General features: G+C 37.6%; 1 protein-coding gene across 1 annotated transcript in view; it reads right to left on the bottom strand.

The window, feature by feature from the left end:
- TMEM135 (transmembrane protein 135) overlaps positions 1 to 18,864 on the bottom strand; it is a 168,684-nt gene extending 149,820 nt beyond the window's left edge. Inside the window, exons 1-2 of the mRNA XM_026850620.1 lie at positions 18,737 to 18,864; positions 12,867 to 12,959 (exon numbers count right to left, since the gene is read on the bottom strand). Of these exons, the coding sequence (XP_026706421.1) occupies positions 12,867 to 12,895 (29 nt within the window). The 5' untranslated portion in view covers positions 12,896 to 12,959; positions 18,737 to 18,864. The remainder of the gene's footprint in view (positions 1 to 12,866; positions 12,960 to 18,736) is intronic.
- Between the last annotated feature and the right edge of the window lie 1,232 nt (positions 18,865 to 20,096).

Here is a 20,096-nt window from a genome sequence, read left to right as displayed (position 1 = left end):
TCCCCCCAGCTTCCCTCCCCCCCACACAGTGTAAAACACACCACTTTATAACCTGCAGAATCAAATCAAACACACAAATCACAGGTTTCCCCTGAAAAGAAAAAGGTCAAAATGAAGAAGGCTTTTTTTCTGCTCTACAGCAGCTTGACACCACAAGCTAACCAACTATAGATCTGGAATTGTGATTGCATCCCTGTAATAACACAAATACTACAGATTATGTTTAGGGTATCGTTAATCTCTCACACCCACCAATTTCCTACTGACAGCTGGAGGCCAGCAGCAAAATCCTGGTGCAAAAGTTCACTTAAAATCAGCAGGAACAGATAAGCTTTCAAAATAATGCCAAAAATTATGAAAACAGACCCAAGCAATAAGTTTTCAAAAAAGAAAATGATTACTTTTGAGCTTAGCAAATACAAGTAGCAACTCTTTCACACGAAGATAATGTTCAGGCAAATAACATCATGTCAAAAATATACAGTTTAAGGACCCATGACCCACTGTTTTTTTAAAGAAGTTTTCTATTTCAAAATTTTGGGTTGTTTAAAGTAGGAAAAGGACACTTTACAGGTTGGGGAAACTGAAGTTGCTCAAAACTGCAAATCAGTAATAGTTGCTTAACATTACATATTAAGTAAAATGGTTTCTTGCAAATACTCAGAATTTGTTGTTCTTAAAAGGAAAGAAAATAAACTCAACATGTTCTATGATTTGAACACATGCCAAAGAAAGGGTATGAGAAAACTGGAAAGGGAGAGAAGCCAAAAAGAAAATATAACTACATTCCCATTAAATTAGTACCAATAATTCTTACAGAGCTTTCAGCTAGTGCAACACAAGAAAACATCTAGTTTAATTTTTTAACTGTTTTATACTCTGTTTTACATATATTTTCTTTCAACATTCCCTCCCTCTTCCTCTTCTCCCAGTTTCTCCATGATGTCTACAGAGCCAACAGAGTCAAAACAAAGACTGACCTACAGAGGGGAAAAAACCTCTTAATTAAAGCGTGATTTAACCTCACAAGATTCCATGAAGAGATAAAAATCAGATTCCAAAAAGGTTATTAGTTTCATAAAAGGATTAACTAGTAGATAACAGAAGAATAGAAAATTAATCAAACCTTAGGAAAAGAAAATAAGGATTTCCAGTGATTTTATTAAATTATTAACATTCTTGGTATAGGCCTATCTAGGGTTAATTAAGGCCCTAAAAAATAATTTCTTTGGACTGTTGTTAGTAGCAGAATTGTTTTTAATCAGATCAGTCAATCAAAAAGAAAACACTCTGTTCCCTTCTGGGCACCTTCTCAGTCGGGATAGATGTGCTGCTTGGCCACTTTGTCTGGAAGGTATGTGTGTAGGGCACAAAAGTAAATACCCTCTTCTTGAGCAAAACTGCTTTGAGGATCCTTACCACCAGCAGGTCATTCCTTCTACATATTTTACTGGCAACCTCACTACTGCTTCATAGAAAAAGATGACACAATGGACAGAAGCGTTAATAAAAATTAGACAGAAGAGCAAGACAGGGCACAGAAATTTCAGAGTTGCAGAGATGGGCAACATTCACTGGCCTTGGCATATGCTCAGTATATTTTGGGAATGAGGACAGGAAGAAGGGGAAAAAAAATTCTCATATTAGGCTACTACTCTAGCAGACAGCCTGGCATTGGACCAACACCAGTGGAAATTCATCCAGTATTTGACCTGTTCTCCTCCACCTCCAGCCCTTCTCAGGTAAAAGCCATTCACCCCTACCCTAACTGCACACCCCAAACCCAGCCCACACCAGCTCGGTGAGAAGCATCTCTAGAGGCTTCCCAAGAAGCCCCTTGAAATAGTTGCCTTTCCCTCCCTAAGTCATATTCTGTGCCCAGTTTGAGACAGTCAATTCCACAATATTTTTTGATAAACAAATCATCAGTTTTTCATCTATTTCAAAAGACTTAACACTTTTTTTCTAGTCTGTCAAACTAGTAGCTATTGTTTTGTTTGCACGTTCAGAGCTAATTTTCTCTTTAGGCTCACAATGTTTTCATGATTACATTTGTGATCCGATTATGCTGTTTACAAAATACCTGAAATATGCAAAAAAAGCTAACATGACAAATTAACTCAAACAGAAGCCTACTGAGGTTTTTCACATGGTGAGACTAACTTCTAAATGCCCTTATATTCAGAAACAGCAGACCAGCTATTCCAGCAGAAGTAGGGAATGGAGTTAGACTTGCCAACATACAATGCCCTTGCATTTTTTTTTTCTCCTTTAGAACCCCAATGACAACATAATACACCATATTAAAGACAGGTTTCAAATCTAGTTATGAACTATGAATTAGCCACGCAGAAGATATATTAATGCTGTTAAGAGTGTGCCTACATCCACTAGGGCCTGGAACACAAGGGGTCCCAAGGAACAGCAATGCCAGAAGCCAATGTAAACCTTCTCTAGAAAGGTAGGCAAGACATACTCTAAGTTTGACTGAGAGTCATTCCAACACAACCCTACTGACTGAGAAGTCTATTTCTGGCAGGACATCAGTATTCAATGGTGAACTGTGCCAGATACTACAGACAGATGTTAACGTGACATTTCACCTCCCAAAGACAGAAAGAAGCTATTACTAAATCGAGTTCAAGCCTATTATTTTCTAGCTTTAAGCTCAAAGATCCAAAATGCCAACAGCTGATATCAAAACATTTTTGCTAGTTACTTAGTCCACTGGCTAACAAGGAATGAATAACATACATTGAAGAAGAGCTTAAAAGGAAAAACTTATCACTGATGAATCAAGATAGAGCACAAACAAACTTCTTCAAGTAGACAAAATGACGCTGTACTACCAATCCATACTGTTTTAGTCTTTCACTAAAGTTGGAGCAGTCTGGATTGCAGTGACAGGTACTGGCCCAAATTCATGAGACCTGTTTTATGCTTGCCTTTAATGCCGTGGACTCTGTTGTTGCTGTTTTTCAGTCAGACCATCTTTAGAAGAAGGGTTTAACAGCATACATTGACTTTATCAGAAAGTTTCAATCTGGAGTGGAGGTCATCTGACTACAAGAACCAATATGCAATCCACAGGACTTACTAAAGGAAATAAAAGCGTGTCATTTTCTGTCCCGGGATGTGGAGGGGAGAGGGCAGGAAGGGGAAGCAAGATGTTAAACCACAGTACACTGCTGCAATCTTAACCACAGAAAACCCTTGCATGATTAAATATAGAAAATCATTACCATGCCAGGTTTCTACCTCCACACTTTTCCTGCTGCAGAAGCAATGAGGCTGCAGGAAGGAGTCACTTCATTTACAGAGGGTTCATAGGTGTGGCTCACACAGAAACAAAGATTTAAGCTTCTCTCATCTGTACCATCTAAAATTTATCCTATGAGCAGACTTGAGAACATATCACAAAAAAGTTCCCTTTCAGCCACTGTATCAGAGGCATGGTAGGCACAGATATTTTCTTGCCAGGTAAATGTCAAGCTTTTCATCACGACACCAGCCAGCACTATAGCCAACTCACCTAGGCAGCATCTGAAGTTTATTCTATGCTAGCACAGTATTTATTATTCCCCCTCTGGGAGCTGCATGTTACACGCAAGCATTCAGACACAGAAGATGTATTAAGTGTTAGCTTAAGCCAAGGAAGTCCAAATGAGTGTCTCCTGGATGCTAGTGCTGAGCAGACAGAACAGAGTAATTTATCCACTGTTTGTTCCATTTGAATCCAAGTCAGACTTGCAGAATAGTCCAATGTTCAGCAGCAGTCTGGTTTTTAACCTTTTATCTGTAGGCATTTCAACAGGACTGTAAGTTTTCTAGGGGTTTTCGCAGGGATTTTGGGGTTAATGATGAAAAACAGAATACAAAATTATACTCGGATTACTAAATCACTTTTAGTTTTCAGCTTACAAAGTGAACATTTCAAAAATAGATTTGCCAATCTATTAGAAAAGTTTTTTAAAAATAACTATAATCACCTCAATTACTCATGGAGCAGCACAGGAAGAGCTAACTACCAGAGTCACCTGGTATCTACCAGAGGTTGTAGCGTGACCTTAGCACTGCCCTTTGTCCATCCAGGCTGGCTCATGCAAACTGACAGAGGTAGTCCAGAGTTTAACACACGCTGCCTGTGATGTCTTTATATTATTATTCATGAAGTAACCTCATGGCTGGTGCTGTGCCTGAGCTGGTAAATCCTCCTGAAACTCAAGGAACTGGAGACCATTGAGCAAATACAACCAATAGTCCTGCATGATCCAGCTCAACCCTGACTGTAACAACACTACGAGAAAATAAAAGCAGTCTGTACAGACCCACCCAAAAGTCTGCAACACATTCTCCAGCATCTCCAGAGTCATGGGTATATATTTTACGTGGGATCTTCCAGTATTCTTATGCTATCTGTGTTATCCCAGAAAATGGACTGTCAACTACAAAGCTGTAACTGTTCTGCTCTTTCACCTTGTCCAAGACTTCAAGGACCACACAAGCAAGCTGAACCAAATTTTTCCAACACTCAAATGCTGCAGGCTGAAAATTCCTGAAGCTTGTTTACCAAACACTTCTGCAAAAATGGTTACAGTTTTTCAGAAGCCTGATTAGTTTATAACCTGGGTTGACTGACTATAAATGCATGGGACTAGAATCACTGATCCCCAAGGATTCTTCTTGTTCTGTTCATAACTATAGGATTCATCTTGCCAAACTTTCACCATCTGAAGTGGATGAAAACTAGTTTAAGACAGTTATCTAGACTGCCTTTGTAAATGAGACACATAATGGTGATTCACTCAACTGACTGGGAAGAGATGACTGTTATGAAATAGAAACACACATTTCAGGTGGTTAGAAAAGTCAGTGTTGACTGTAACCACTTCGTTTTAGAAGGTATGCAGAAATATAAGGATTGTAACTACATCTTAAGTGCATACACAAAATCACAAGGAGTAAAGGATGGAGGTGAAGGATAGACTGTAGGAATAATTATGAGCACAGTATGGGAAAGAGGATCTTTCCTGCATAAAGAACAAAATGGTTTCGACAGTTCATTTAAATGCAGCAAATTTAACTCTGCAGCTACTTTCACAGATGGAGCACATAGTTTACATATTGCTAGTAACACAGCATCTTTTTATGACCCACAGAGGACATCCTTTTCCTTTACACAAGACTGCCTCACATCTTAAATGACAGCCTTCCCTTCATCCACTAGGTGGGTGACCTTGTCATAAAAAGATATCAAATTAGTTAAAGAAGAGTTTCTCTTTGTGAATCTGTGTTGACTCTGCATGATGACTGCACTGTTATTTAAATGCCTTTCAGTAGTACCCAGTATAATCTTCTCCATAATTTTTCCAGGAACTGAGGTTGGACTAAAAGGTCTGTAGTTCCCTGCATCTTCCCTCACACCCTCTTGTAGACTAGAATAACAAAGGCCAGCTTCAGGGATCTCCTCAGACTCCCAAGACCTTTCACAGATGATCGAGAGGGGTCCTGCCGTAATATCTGCCAGCTCCTCCAGTACTCTGGGGCAAATTCCATCAGGCCCCATAGAATTAAGAACATTCAGCTGATACAGCTAGTCCCTAACAATTTCCAATGCTGCAAATGGAAAGTCACTGTTCCCACAATCGTGCTCCTCCAACTCAGAGGACCGGGCAAGCCCAAGGTCTGTAAGTATTATTAAAGACCAGACCTTAAAAGGCATTGAATGCCTCCACCTTTCCTTCATCCCTATTAGTGAGATGACCACCTTCAGCAAGTATCAGTCCAATGGTTTTTTAGACCTCCTCTTCCTACTGACATACTTTTAAAAAGTGCTTCCAATTGGAAGATACAACACTGGCCACTTTCAACTCCAACTGAGCTTTTGGCCTTCATGTCTTGTACCTGAAGAAGTAAACCACAGCTCTGTAATCCTCCTGCAAAGCCTGACCTTGCTTCCAGAGATCATATGATTTCTTTTTACTCTTGAGCACCACAAAGAGCCCCCTGTTCAGCTAAGATGGTCTTCTACCCCACTTCACTTATGACACACTGGAATTGCCTGCTGTGTTTATGAAAGGTGGTTCTTGACTTCATTAATATTGATTTAACTGAACACAGTTAAATCAACTACAGGAACTTCTTCTAGAATTAACATGTAATACCATAACAGTAAGTGAAAAACAGAAATCTCCTTGAAAATATCAACAAAGTTATGATTGTCAGGGATATACCCTACAGAGATCATCAATCTTCCTAGTGTAAAATAAAAGGCTATTGGGGTGTGGCAGGTGCCCCCGCCCAGTGAGAGCAGAGCTTCTTGGCTGCCGAGGTGTGGCAGCTCGGGGCTGCCTTTGCTCTCGGGGCCTCGCGGTATTTGGGGCCTTTGGCCAATGGCAGCCGCTACTGACCACAGGTCAGGTTGGGCCTGGGCGTAAATGGAGTCCCCTGGGGGAGCCACTGGGAGCTCGTCCCCTGGAGCAGCAGCTGCGGTCGAGGACTCTCCCCCGGGGTCAGGACGCTGCCCAAGGAAACTCCTCGAGGGGCCTTGGGTCGGGACGCTGCCCGGAGCAGGTCCTCGGGGTTGAGAGCCCTCACCTATCAGGTGAGTGTTAGAGCATTTTGGGTTGCCATTAAACCCTAGGGAGTGGGGCTTTGTTCTGAGTTTTGAGTTGTCACTAAACCCTAGAAAGTTGTTATGTTCTCCTCTCACAGACATTCGAACATGTCATTTACGGAGAGCTAGTTCATTCTGTTAATAATAATTTTTTTAATTTTTGGTGGTTGGTTACTTATGAGAGCCTCCATAACATGGGTTTTTTTTTCCAAACTGGAGACTGAATGTGTCAGGACAGACAGCATAAGCCAGGTGATCCCATTCTCAAAAAGAAAAATTACCATAAAGCACTGGTTAGAAATACTTTAACCCTGTGCTGAGCAAGATTTCCCAGCTCTTAGATCTCACACTAAGATCCAAAGTCAACAAAATATGCTATTTTCCATGAAAAACACTCCTCAAAGCCACCCGTCCTGAGCTACCTGTCATTCACAATGTTCCCACAATCACAGCATCTTTCAGATCAACTCCTGCACTCCCAGGCAACCTGGAACCATAAGTGTTTTCCATCCCTCTCATGACTACAGCAGTAGCAGCCCTCAAAGCATGCAGCAAAACATGTTCAAATGTTTTCACACTGTTACTATAAAAACACGGATCTCAAACATTGGCTCTCACCAAGGCAGTTGCTGAAGTGCAATGGATTTTAACATATTTGGGTTTAGAAACAAAAAGCCTTCCCATTAACTTCTACATCTTAGCTCCCTTTTTCACAGTAATAATCACTCTAGAGTAAAACTCCAAAATAATTTGTTTCCCTGCTAGCTCTCTACCAGATTACACCACAAAATACTCATGTAAGTGACCCAAACTTGAGTGATTTTTCACTAAAACATATCAAAAAGAAAAAAAATCCTCCCTCAATGTAACTCGCTGTCTCAATTTCTTACCTGTAGCAAGTAAGACTAAAGCTTGCAAAAACTCTTGCTGTATTAAAACTTTCTTGACTTGTTTTGATCACCTGCCCTGCATACCGGTGATTTATAGGTTTCCCTAAAAATACAATGTCAAACTGAATAACCATTTTGAGAAAGGAAATTGTCACCTCAAGTCTAAACATACTATACTACTATACAGCATTATATACCAACAAATTTGTGTTTGAATGAATAAACTTACAAAAATGCTGTATGTATTTACAGCATATACTTTTTATCATTACTGTGCTGCCATATTCTTCCTTCATAATGTATTTAAACTAATGGCATTCTACCTCAAGCAAATGACCCTAATAGCAACTGAATGTTTCATCAGGACAACATACATACAATCTAATTCCACATTGTTCTTACACAAACGTTTCCGCCACTTCTAAGCAATGCATTGCGATACATTTGTTTCGAAGAACACTAAATATATGTATACATAGATGTGTTCTGATCTTCTCTATAACGTGGACTGTATCACTTTTTAAATGCACATGCTTTAAATATTTTCCTGAGAGCCCAGTATGTTGAATTTTTTTTGATGAAAAACACCCGAAGTTTTCAACTAAAAACATGTTGCAAATAGTCGCCCAGAGCAAGATTTTACAACCAAATTATAAAAGCCCTAAATCTCAAGTTTTATAATACCATCAGTGACACAGTCTTAACTGTAGCGACGAGACAGGCGCCGCTATAATGTTAACAGCCAGTAAGTAAACATTAATGCAGCCTAAGGGGGGAGTAGGGGGCAATCCCAGAAGGCAGAAGGGTCCCTTCAGAACTGCCACAGAACTTTTAGGGGGCTGTAGTTAAACTTTCTTTGGCTTAATTACTTACAAAAGGGCAGGGGAAGGTGGGGAGGGTGGGGGAAGCCAGTCAGTTAGACAATTAATTTCATTAAAACTGTAATTGTGTCCCTTCTTAAAGCTTTAGTTCTATGTCTTAAAACTCACTAATATCGTATTTTTTGAACAAGCATCCAACAAACTGAAGTTTGCCATTAGCAAACTTATTAGCAAAATTACTAGTGTATTAGCAAAACACAATTTAAATGGTTTTGAAACATCAGCACATTCATAAAACACTTAAGAGAACGTAATTCTTTTCTTTGAAAGTCATCACAGAGATCTTAAATACAAACTCTGAGCTATCAGACTTCCTTGTCTTAGAAATCACTAAGGTACAACCGATATAATCAGATTTCTAGCAATGGGCTGGCTTCAGCCAAGCCTCAAATCACATTTCAACAGCTTCATTCACAACAATTTTAACAAGTATATTCAGTTACTTCCTTGTCTTCTAATAGTCTCGGTGCTTCTAGAACAACGTAATACCATGTCTTTCAGTCTAAGCCACATACCTCCTCCTCTACTATATGTTCAATGCTTGTTGATAACATTGAATTATGTTGAAAAAATGACGGGAGACTGTAACTTTGAATTACAAACAGAGGCCAAAAGATGTAAGGAAATTAATCAATTTTCAAAATTGTAACATTGCTTCTTATCAACAGTTTGAAACAACATCTACAGGAGTAAACAAGGAGCACACTGGTAAAACAACTCCATAGAGAGGTTAATAAAATGAATGTATGGATTTCCTCAGGAAGCTTAATGAAATTAGTGTAACTGAGTCATATCTGTATTTCTGAGAAGACACTAACACAGCTTTTAATGTATAACACTACAAAACTCAATTCTGTGACAAAAGAATCGAACATTTTCTTTAATAGAAATGTAAAAAAGGTGAAACTGTAAAGAAAACTATATTCTTTTAAATACACTTGTGAAAGTGCACCTGATAGAAGCTTATTTATTATCATACAGCCATAGTTACTATGACAATATACACACAAAGAGTAATTAAAATGATGTCACAGCTAAATAAACAAAAATAATTAGAAAAATGTACATTCTAAAGAATCATGTACATTTCTCCACGAAAAGAGAGTACTTTCCTTATTTGTAAGAATATTTTCTTGACATGTGAAAACATATAACGCACCAGTAACACAATGTTTTTTGTTTCATTTCTCATTTTTCAACATCTCTGCCAGAGCCTTAAATATAGAGAAAAGAAATAACATGGCAGGACTAACACTAGCAACTATTAAAAAGATCAGTATTGTATGAGATAATGTACATTCAAAATCTGCTGAGGTTTAACTCTTGTGCCCTCTTGCATACCAGCTATGCAGCTAACACATGTCAGCTTGTCATTTATAAATTCTGCATTGGCCAGTAAGTATGCTTCCTCCTAATCCTAACAGGCAACCCACACTGCTTGAGACTACCAGAAAAAGGTAAAAATTCTGAGTTACTACTACAGAAATAAGGGACTAAAGACATAGAATATGAATCTGCACATTACCAACATATAATTTCCATGTTTATGTATCGACATTCAATTATAAGAATGTAGATAAGAAATAATTCTTATCAAACCACTACTTAATCATAATAATGTGACTAGTTCTCTTCTGGTAATCTCACAGAACATTTAGAGATACACATACAAAAAAGTTTACAAGTGTTTTTATTCCTTGGCCCTTTCCACAGATCCTAATAAACTAGTCTTCATAGAAAGGTAACCGTATTTTGTAATCACCAAACTGAATGCACAAGGACATACTAACGTGCAATTTATAGCTTTATAGAAACGTAGCAGCATAATATAATGCAGATCATTTTCTGAGTGAGTTTGAAGTTTCTGTGCAGTGTCACCTCCCCTTCTCATTGCCAGTGCTATGCAAATTTGCAGTTACATATTACACAAACAACAATCAAACTAGTTTTGTAACACGTCAGAAAACATGCTCCTCCTCAGGATTATAATGCACCTAGACATGCTATCCATCTCTTTTTCCCATTCTTCTGTAAGAATTATAAAATGTACAAGGCTGGCACACACGAACAGCAACACTTAGAAGAAAATCTGATTTACAAGCCTGCTGTTCCCAAGTTTAGGACTGACAGGGATGCTGTGCAAGCAAATGCCAGTGAGGTACTTAAAATAGGGTATCCACTTGGGAAGAGATTAAGTGATTAAGTTTGATGTTGCTGCCAGCTGCTAGTAGCAATTTGAAGGGCAACAGATATGTTTATGAACTCAAATCAAGATTTTTTCCCACCTCTCTGATTTTTCAGTACAATTTGTTGTAAACAACTCAGGAGACAACTGAAAATGCCACTGTGTCTCCATGTCAAACTTCAATTTCTTAAGAGACTACGTCTATTAAAATTTGATTTTGCTTGTAACAGAAGCTTACAAGCAAACAGATGTGAAATCAGAAAGTCACATTTCACCAAGTCTGTGATCAGCAGCATTTCACATATCACACATAGTTGGCATCTTATAACATACCAAACAATCTCGTATTTTAAAAAAACTAAACTTTCAACTACCCTCTGATGCCATTTAACATTTTCATTAACAATGATCCCACATTTTCAGCTGCAGGTGTTCATTGCAATACCAACGCTGCCTTTTTACATTTTATCTGATGCAATATAATGTGAACTTTTAAGGCAAAGTATCTTAGGTCACACATTTTGGATTCTGACAGAAAGAATAACAACCTTCCAGGAATTAGTATTTCAGCATTATGTACTACATAACATGCTGTACTTTTGTCATTTTCCCACACTTCTGTTTCAACTTTTAGTTCTTTCAAATTTCAGATGCTAAATAGGAGGCTGGTAACATGTCCAAGCTTTCATACATTGCCACCAAGAATTATAGAAATACCCATTTGACATAAAATTTGCTTGCCTACTCTTTTTGCTCTACTTAAGCTTAGCTTTTGAAGTTTTTCAAAGTTGTTCCACTGTTACACAAAAACCTTGTATGGGTTTGGGCTCACAAGCAGTTTCAATTCTTGATTCACAAATACTCTGAAAGCTACAAAAAAACGCATAGATGGAAAACCATCCTGATTTCTTCCACTTTAATGTTATCTAGAAATACTAGAAGTCTGACACACAAAATCCTCACGTTGTAACAGGTGTGTAGGAAAAGTTAAACTAGTGCTGTCACTCAAAGGGAGAAAATGCATTTGCTCTCACCGCAAAACAACACACTGATGCCAACAGCAGTGCTAGACTCTAAGGAACCAAAGTTCTACCAAAATGTACCAACCCTTTTAGGAAGTAATTGCAGTAAAATGAAAATCAGCCAGCTAGAAAAGACATTAAAAAGATAATTAACTTGTTTAGTAACTTTATTACTACTATTTCCCCTGTAGTTACATTAAATAAAGAGATTTAGAAATGCTCTCACCTTTCCAGAACTTCTTACACATTGTCAGTCTCCAAAAGGAATGGATAACGCATTCTTTTAAAAGGACATAACTTTGACAATCTTACCTAAAGTTTAGGAATGAGGCCTGACAGCCAGTCAACAACATGATGTGTATTTGCAGTTATCTTTCAATGACTGCTGAAGGAAGTTTTGGATATTCATAGTAATCAGAAGTGCAATCACATCATCCCTAGTGCCTCATCCCTCCCTCATCATCTTTTAAAGAATAATCCCCTACATTACCCTTTTGTTACCTTCTCTACTTTGAATAAAACCCACTAACTAGATGATAAAGGATCTCATTCCATGTTACAGTAATAAAGCACTATAACTTTCACTATTGATACAAGCCACCAATCTAAGTTGAATGTCAAAACTTATTTCACCTGCTACCTTTCATGGCCACACTACAAATGGCAACTTTTGGCTATCCTTGGATCATTCAGAGCTTTCTACACCCCTCTTCATGCTTTCATAACAAACTTCCCATTGATAGCTGAATTTTGGCATCTTTCCTAAAGTGAAAGTCTTTGCTTTCTATACCGTTACATTTTCATGCAATTTGGATTACTTCGGCGCTTCCAGTCAGTTTTTTCCACCACATCCTATTACTGGTCTACCTTAACTAATGTCACATTGTTAACTCAAGTCATCAGCAACTTTCATTAGCATGCTCCTTCTCTGTGACTAATTGCAAACATTATATCAATTATATTTAAAAAAAAACCCAACAGTTTCATTAGAAAATCCTAAACAATTGAGCTTCATCAGGCAAACCTAAACAACACAATTACACATTAAACAAGAAAAACAACCCACAAACAAGAAACTGAATGTCTGTAAAGTGTTTTTTCACAGTAGCTTTCTAGATTTAAATCTAAGGCTGACAAAGACACTATTTCAAATGAACTATATTTCCATCATTCTGAAATAAAACCACTGAATTTTCAAATGTTACTCATCAAACTAACTAAACCAAGAAATATTATTATATAAAACTGAAAATCCATAAACATAAACCATACCTGCTTTTCCTTTCGATGAGAATAGCCATATAAGAAGCAGGTAAAGCAGCACCAAAGCCAGGAGACCAAAAGTAGAATTTTCCAAGTATCTTCCTGAAAATGTAATTTGTATACATATTACATGCAAAGCAACTGAAACATATATAACACCATATTTTACCTTTATCATAAAATTACACACGCTTTATTAAGATTAATTTTGTCCTTTTATCAAGACTTACAGATAAATACTAATCGTATTTTCACAGCTGGATAGTTCTCAAACATTAAACACCTGAAATACTTCATTAACCTATTCATTCCATTTAAAGGATTACTTTCTTTCAAAGAAAGCAGTGCTTACAAGAGATGTTTCTGAAAAGTTGCAAATATTAATTGCAGAAAAACTTTCTAAAAGAACTTAGAGTTGCTTCTCTTTGTTACTTGTCCATATAAAGGAAGATGTGCCTTGTGGAATGTAAGGATGCAATCAGGTGAGCCAGAAATCAAACCAAATTAATATACATCATGCTCCAAAGAGATAGTCGACTAATGCTAAAAAACATAAACCACTCATTTACAGTAAGCAAAGGAATCAATATGTACTTTACAACTGGAAGTGACAGTGACATCTCAGTTATATTAAGGTGGAAAAGTTCTCATTTTTTGCAACAACATCTGGATTGCACTCAAAGAGTCCACACAATATCAAATTTCCCCCAACAACAGGAGTTGAAAAAAGTTACAGAAACATTAAAGAAAATATTTCTATAAATTGGTCACTCTCAAAGGAGGAAAACCAAAATGCATGAGACACAGTGTCACCAACCACATTTGGTCTGTTCCAGACACCTGCACCTTCAAAATAATTCAGGTTGATCACAGAAGCAAAAGCAGCCAGGCAGTCATGAAGTTTGGTAGCATGACAACAAACATAGTTCAATTACACCAATGCTGCTCAGCTGATAAGCACTATCAGTTCAGGAAAACAGTGGTACAATGGAGTCCAACCTTCCAAAAACACAGTGAACAAAATACAACAAACATAATGGCAAACATACAGGGTACAAAAGGAAATTTTCTTAGATAAAATTTCATGTTGACAACACAAAAGAGAGAACAAAGATAATTAATCAATACTATCTGATTAGCCCTCTTTCATTCTTGCTGTAAAAGGCATGATCAGCCTCATTTCATACTTCTCCTGCAAAAATAACATTACCAGTGAGCAATGCCAGCTTATGTTCATATGTGAAAAGAGAGCCAGTGTATCAGCAGTTAAGTGATGTAATGGCAATTACACACACTGTTCATTCCCACGGCTGCAAAAGGATAATTTCTCAGGATGACAATGCCAAATGCTGCAGGAGCTAAAGTTCATTATTAGGACTCTCTTGGAAAGCAATTACTGTATGAAGTTTCAGAGAAGCCATTTTAAACATCTTAATAAGTATGAACACATCTTACCAGACACACCTGTTAAGTAACAGAACAAATGTCTTTTCTGTGGGAAACAAACAGGAATTTGCTCTTTTGGCATGGTTTAGAATCCCTCTACAATGCTTAAACGTTTGATTCGATAAGATTTCAGTAACAAAAGTAACATATTTTACATAATAAAACCTACTGGAAATTAAAATGTGCAATCAGTAAGTGAAACACTTAAACTTCTGCAAGTAAATAAAACCAAGCTTTTGTTATTATTTGCATGGTTATTTTCGCATAATCTATGGTTAGAAATTGGAATGAGAAATATGAGTTCTTTCAGGTTACGCATCTAATTCCCCTATGTACAACTGCATCCAAAACTCAGAGGCTGGTTGATATAAAAAGTTGGATCTAATTAAGCAAACTAATGCAAAGCTGTACATGAACAAACTTAATCACTCTAAGTTGCTAGACTAAAAGAATCACATCTTCATGAGGTTTTGCATTTAATAAACCCAAAAACCTAAAAATCACACCTTTCATTTAAAGGATGTAATGCTTGTCAGCACTGGAGCCTAGCACTTCTGACTGAAGCCCAGACAGATGTAGTCTTCTGGATCTCACCAGCGGAAGAGATTACGACCCCCAGCTGGCCTGTCACACATGCATAACAAAGGATCATCACTCCCACTGCTCTGCCAACAGAGCAGTCTGTCATAGTCCCTAAATCACTTCAAGGAAAAATAAAAGAAAATTTTAAAAAGTAGCTAAATTAGCTTGATAATCCCTTATAGAATGAGAACATCTATGCACAACCTAAATCACTACTGATAGTGGATTTAGATGTTTTTGAAATTCTGCCCACCTGTGAAATGATGACAATATTAAACAATGCCTGAAATTATTTTAATTGCACATTCTTGAGTAGTTTTACATCCTTAAAAATATTTGAAGCTATTTCAATTTTGGTGGTTTTCCCTAGCTGAAAGGAAACAAATACTACAAGAGCACCAATAAGACATACTAGAACAAGACAGACTTCTCACTGACAATTACATTTCTTTTAATTGTTACTGGATGACTAAGATGTATTTTCAGCACACATAGTGACTGAAGGTTCACTGGAACTCTGCTAAAGGTATAAACAGATGAAATGGCCACTTCATCCAGGACCTACGATGTGCCTGCCAACATATCTCCTCCTTGGTACTACAAAAGAAGGAGAGGCCACTCTTCCCAAACCAGGAATCGTGCAGATAGTATGAGTTAACATGTTCAGCTACTTTAATCTGTTGCTTTGGTCAAGAACTCCAGGAGAGTAAGATCAGTCAGCTTCATGGGGCTCACTGGATACTTCTGCTTCTGAGTTACTGCTGCTCCCACTATAATATATCTTCCAACAAAAAAGATACAAAAACTGCAGCATGCATCCTATTACACAAATCTATCACATCCCATCTCTCATCACTATCTAGTATCAGATCTAGAGCATCTAGATCTCCACAGTCTCAATCTTTTTACATGCTTGAAAATCAAGTTCAGAAATATTTAGGCCAAAGTTATGCAGAACATCACAGAGGTGCTGATATTTCTTTGATGGATTAAAATGTACAATTCCAAATCACATTCCAGGCTGGAAAATGACATACAATTACTTTTGCTCTCAGGGGGTATTGAAGGAGGTACACTGTATTACACAGCAATAAACTCAAGGAATCATATATGTTCAAACAAAACATAAGCAAAGAAATACAAAAAAAAACCCACACAAATCACTTAAAAAGAAGGAACGAAGTCTACATTTCCATCCTCCATCACCCCCCCAAGAGCAGATGAGAGAAGCAAGTTTATACAGCTCAAACTGCAAGACAATGTTGATATTAAGTACATTCCAAGTGAAGGACTTGTCAACATTATGATCTTGGGAGAAGCTCTTTAAAAAAAAAATTGTAAAAAAGAAAAGGCATACAGTACTCAACTTATAAAGATGTCATGTATTTATACAGGTTTCTGGCTTGTTCTCATTTTCTTTCCAAATAACACTTACTCGGCTCCTTGACCATTTAATTACTGGACTGCCTTGTTCAAGGAACCTATCCATGACAACTCTCAAACACCTTCCTGATTAATAGTAGCTAGTCTAAAGCCCATTCCTGTGTGAGGATAGGATTGCTTTTTTTTTTTTCCTCACGATGCATTACTTTGCACTTTTCTCTATCAATTTCGTAAGTGATTTTAATCAACAGATCTTTCTGAAATGGATGAGAGTCAGTTTTAGACTTCTGTAACCTAAATAATCTCACACAATCGCCCACACTACTCTTCATCCCTTTTGCAGATTCTTTAGGTATATACAAAACAAAGGACACAGCAGAAACATCACTGGCAACCTCTTCCTATTATGAAAACTGATTACTTACCCCTTGTTTTGTTTCATATATATTAACTACTTGCTAATCATTTACTAATTCCTGGAAGACAGAGGATCTTTCTTCTTGAAGAGTCATAGCAAGCAAGCTTGTCAAAGTCATTTGGGAACTTACATATAATGCACCAATCAGATCATCATCAGATACATATTCATCCCTCAAAGCACACTAGTAAATTTGGAAAGTATGACTTCTCTGATAATCAAGTTATCCACTGTTTTCTGAAATGTCACTTAATAGCTCTTATATATCCTGTTTGCTTAATTGTTGAGGCTCTGAATTTTATTCTGGTCAGAAAAGTTGCAAAATACTCCTTATAACTGGACATTCATATACCTCAACAGGCACAGTGCATAAGGCTGCCTAAACACTTTCTTCTTTTGCCTCTGGTAGTGATTTCAGTTCACCAGCTCCAATTAGCACACTAGCCAACAGGCTGATATTTCACTTTTTATTTGCAAGTCCTGCAAACTGCAGGTTTTGGGCTGTCTGCAGAGACCCTACCAGCAGAGAATCTGCTTCAGGTGACAACTCTTCATGGGCATCTCTTTGTAATGGAAAACACATACACAATCTCCCGAGCTGTTGGTTGATACTCAGCTGCCCAGCTGTAAGAACAGTAGAGCAAGCATTTACATGTATGCCTTGTCACATTAAATTGTTAGTCATCCTTGGCATGGTTTTGTCCTGGGTGAACCTAAAGAATGGGTCAAGGGGACTTGGAGGGTGCACAGACTAGGTACCATTTCCATCACCCAGCCTGCATCTGGCCATGCTGTTTTGGAGGTTGAAACAGCTTTACACAGCTATGCTCCACATAGGTGAAAGCGATGCCATACCAATTGGCTTCAGAGAAAAACACTAATCGTTTTCCTGCTTCATTTACTAGCACAGGCATAGTCACAGATCTGCTAGATGGCTAATAACCTCTGTTAGAGGAACAGCTGAAAACAAAAAAAATTTAAACCACACCAGCTTAATTCAGAGAGTAACATCTAACTACAGCACTGAAATAAGGCACTACAGATTTGCACGGAAGGGTAAGAAAGACCACTGTATACTCAGAGGAATAAAGATAAATCAATATTAATACAACTTACATTGCCAGAAAAATTCATATTCTTTAGAGCTCATTACTTGAAGATTCACTTTGAACTTTGCAAATGATTTACTTAAAAAGCTTTCCATGGCTCCTTAGCCAGCTCCTCCTCTTAGCCTTCTCCCTCAGCTTTGAAGCAAAGTTTAGAGGCCTCTAAACAGATCTAGAAGTAGGGCATAATGGGTTTGATTAACGTAGAGGGGCTGTTGAGTGCACTGTCAGATAATATTCAAAAATTCATAGCTGCTATACGCTTTACATGACTATGTATAACATCTCTAACATTAAATGCATTTAGATGTACAAGATCATCATATTCATAAGCAGGAAAGTTTAATTTTTAACTATCCTGATAAGTCACATGAAATATACACTGGAAACAACTCAGAGTACAGAAGAGCCATTTATACTCATTTTTCAGAGCAAGTCTGTGTCTTACAGAACCCCAGAAGCTGTGCTGGGATTTCCTTCATTTGTGACCACAAATAAGGAAAGTACAAACTTAGATGGCTGGATAAAGTTTAGGATCATAAAAAGCCATCACAGCCCCTTCATCAGGAAAATAGAAACAAACATCAAATTACATCAATTCTGTCTAGGAAAGAAAGATTAGGCCTTCTCAGTTCCCCTCTAAAATATATTTTAATTTCCTGCAACAACAAATTTTAAATCAGTAAAACAGAAAAAAAGGAAGCAAAGCGAGTATATTGACTTGTTTACTGATTTAAAGGACTACAAAAAAGATTAGGAAAAAAAAGGCAACCCAACTCAAGTGGTAAGACCAGAAACCAAGATGACGGCACAGCTGTTCTTTTTCTTACTCCTAACCATTACAAACAAACCTATTATAAAAAAAGACAAATTATTATATCAACTGAGAAGCTGCATAAAAACAGCTTTCCTATTACATTTCATTGTTAGGACAGTATACCAACCTTAGAATGCAAAAGCAAGCAATATATAAGGTCCCATTTGCAGTCAGAAAGGAAGTTGATTGCAAGATCTCAGGTAGCAGTTTGTACAAGTAATAGTCAAGTTTTCGTTTCCTGAGAATAGCTGCAATCTGAGGGAGGAGGGAAGAAAAAAAGGGGTGACAAACTTTAATTCAGTTAGGCTCTTTTTTGAACATTGTAAAGAAAAATAAAAAAAGGAGAACGAGACATGCCTATTTAAGTAGTAAATCAAAGCCTCTTAAATTTGCCGGGTATATGAACAATACCACAAAGATTTCCTTTGAACTTGTTCCAGCTGTTACAATATTTATACCAGGAAATACATCAAGCAATCCTAAATGGGAAGTATAGGAGGAATTTTATTACCTTGTTACCGTTGGCCATAATAGTCAAAAATGTTGTCTGCCAGATAACAGAACTTTTAAGATATGATAAATTTACATTGAGTTTTGTCTTCCAGACAGTTGGACTATCACATAATTAAGGTCAGAATGTCACTAAAGTACAGGCCTTACACAGTGTCTGTGAAGTGGTGACGTATTTCTAAAGGTTCTCTACTCCAATTAACCAACTGCAAGTCCTCCAAAAAATGTTCACCATCTGCTGGAAGATCAACACATTCCTGACAAATTTTATAGAAATATTATGTTATCTCTAAAATACTGCCTATAGCAGAAACCAGGCTGTATCTAAAAACTAAATGTTCTTTTTGGTCAGTGTAACGTATGTCCCATGTTTTACAAAAAACAGTTATTTAATGACTCAAACACTGAAGGTCCTCAAACTCTTTTTTGTCCACAGAAATTCTACAAATATCTAATGAGAAGGTGTAGAGAACCAGGCTCAGAGGTGCACAGAGGTAAGACAAGAGGCAACAGACAAGTTCAAGCATGTGAAACTCAGGTAAGACCTAAGGAAGAAAAATTTTCACTTGAGGGTGGCTGAATATTGGAGCAGGTTCCCCAAAACAGTCGTGGTCTCTCCATCACTGGAGATCCGTAAAACTCAACTAGAAAATGCCCCAAGCAACCCCATCCAACTGGCCCTGCTTTGAGCAAGCAGCTGGGACCACATGGCCTCCCAAGGTCCCTCCAACCTGCATTCTTCTATGATTCCACAAAATTAGACTGTGGGTTCACCATGACAGTTTTTATTGTTCTTTTTAATAGCATTATTATCTTTATCTGCACTGATCTCCCAGGGAGTCTCAGAACTGGGAGGAGGTTTTGGTCAATGCTTAAAATTAGAGAAGTTCCGAAGAGAGCAAGCTTCATACTGCTGGTACTGATGAGAACAACGGAAGACGTCCTGTTGAACTGGTATTGGCAACATCTCTCAAAGT

The sequence above is a fragment of the Athene cunicularia genome (assembly GCF_003259725.1).
Source record: "Athene cunicularia isolate RWA chromosome 1 unlocalized genomic scaffold, athCun1 chr1_part1, whole genome shotgun sequence".
In the NCBI taxonomy this organism is placed as follows: Eukaryota; Metazoa; Chordata; class Aves; order Strigiformes; family Strigidae; genus Athene; species Athene cunicularia.
Note: the sequence above shows the minus strand (reverse complement) of the source record. Positions and strands in the feature narration are given on the sequence as shown.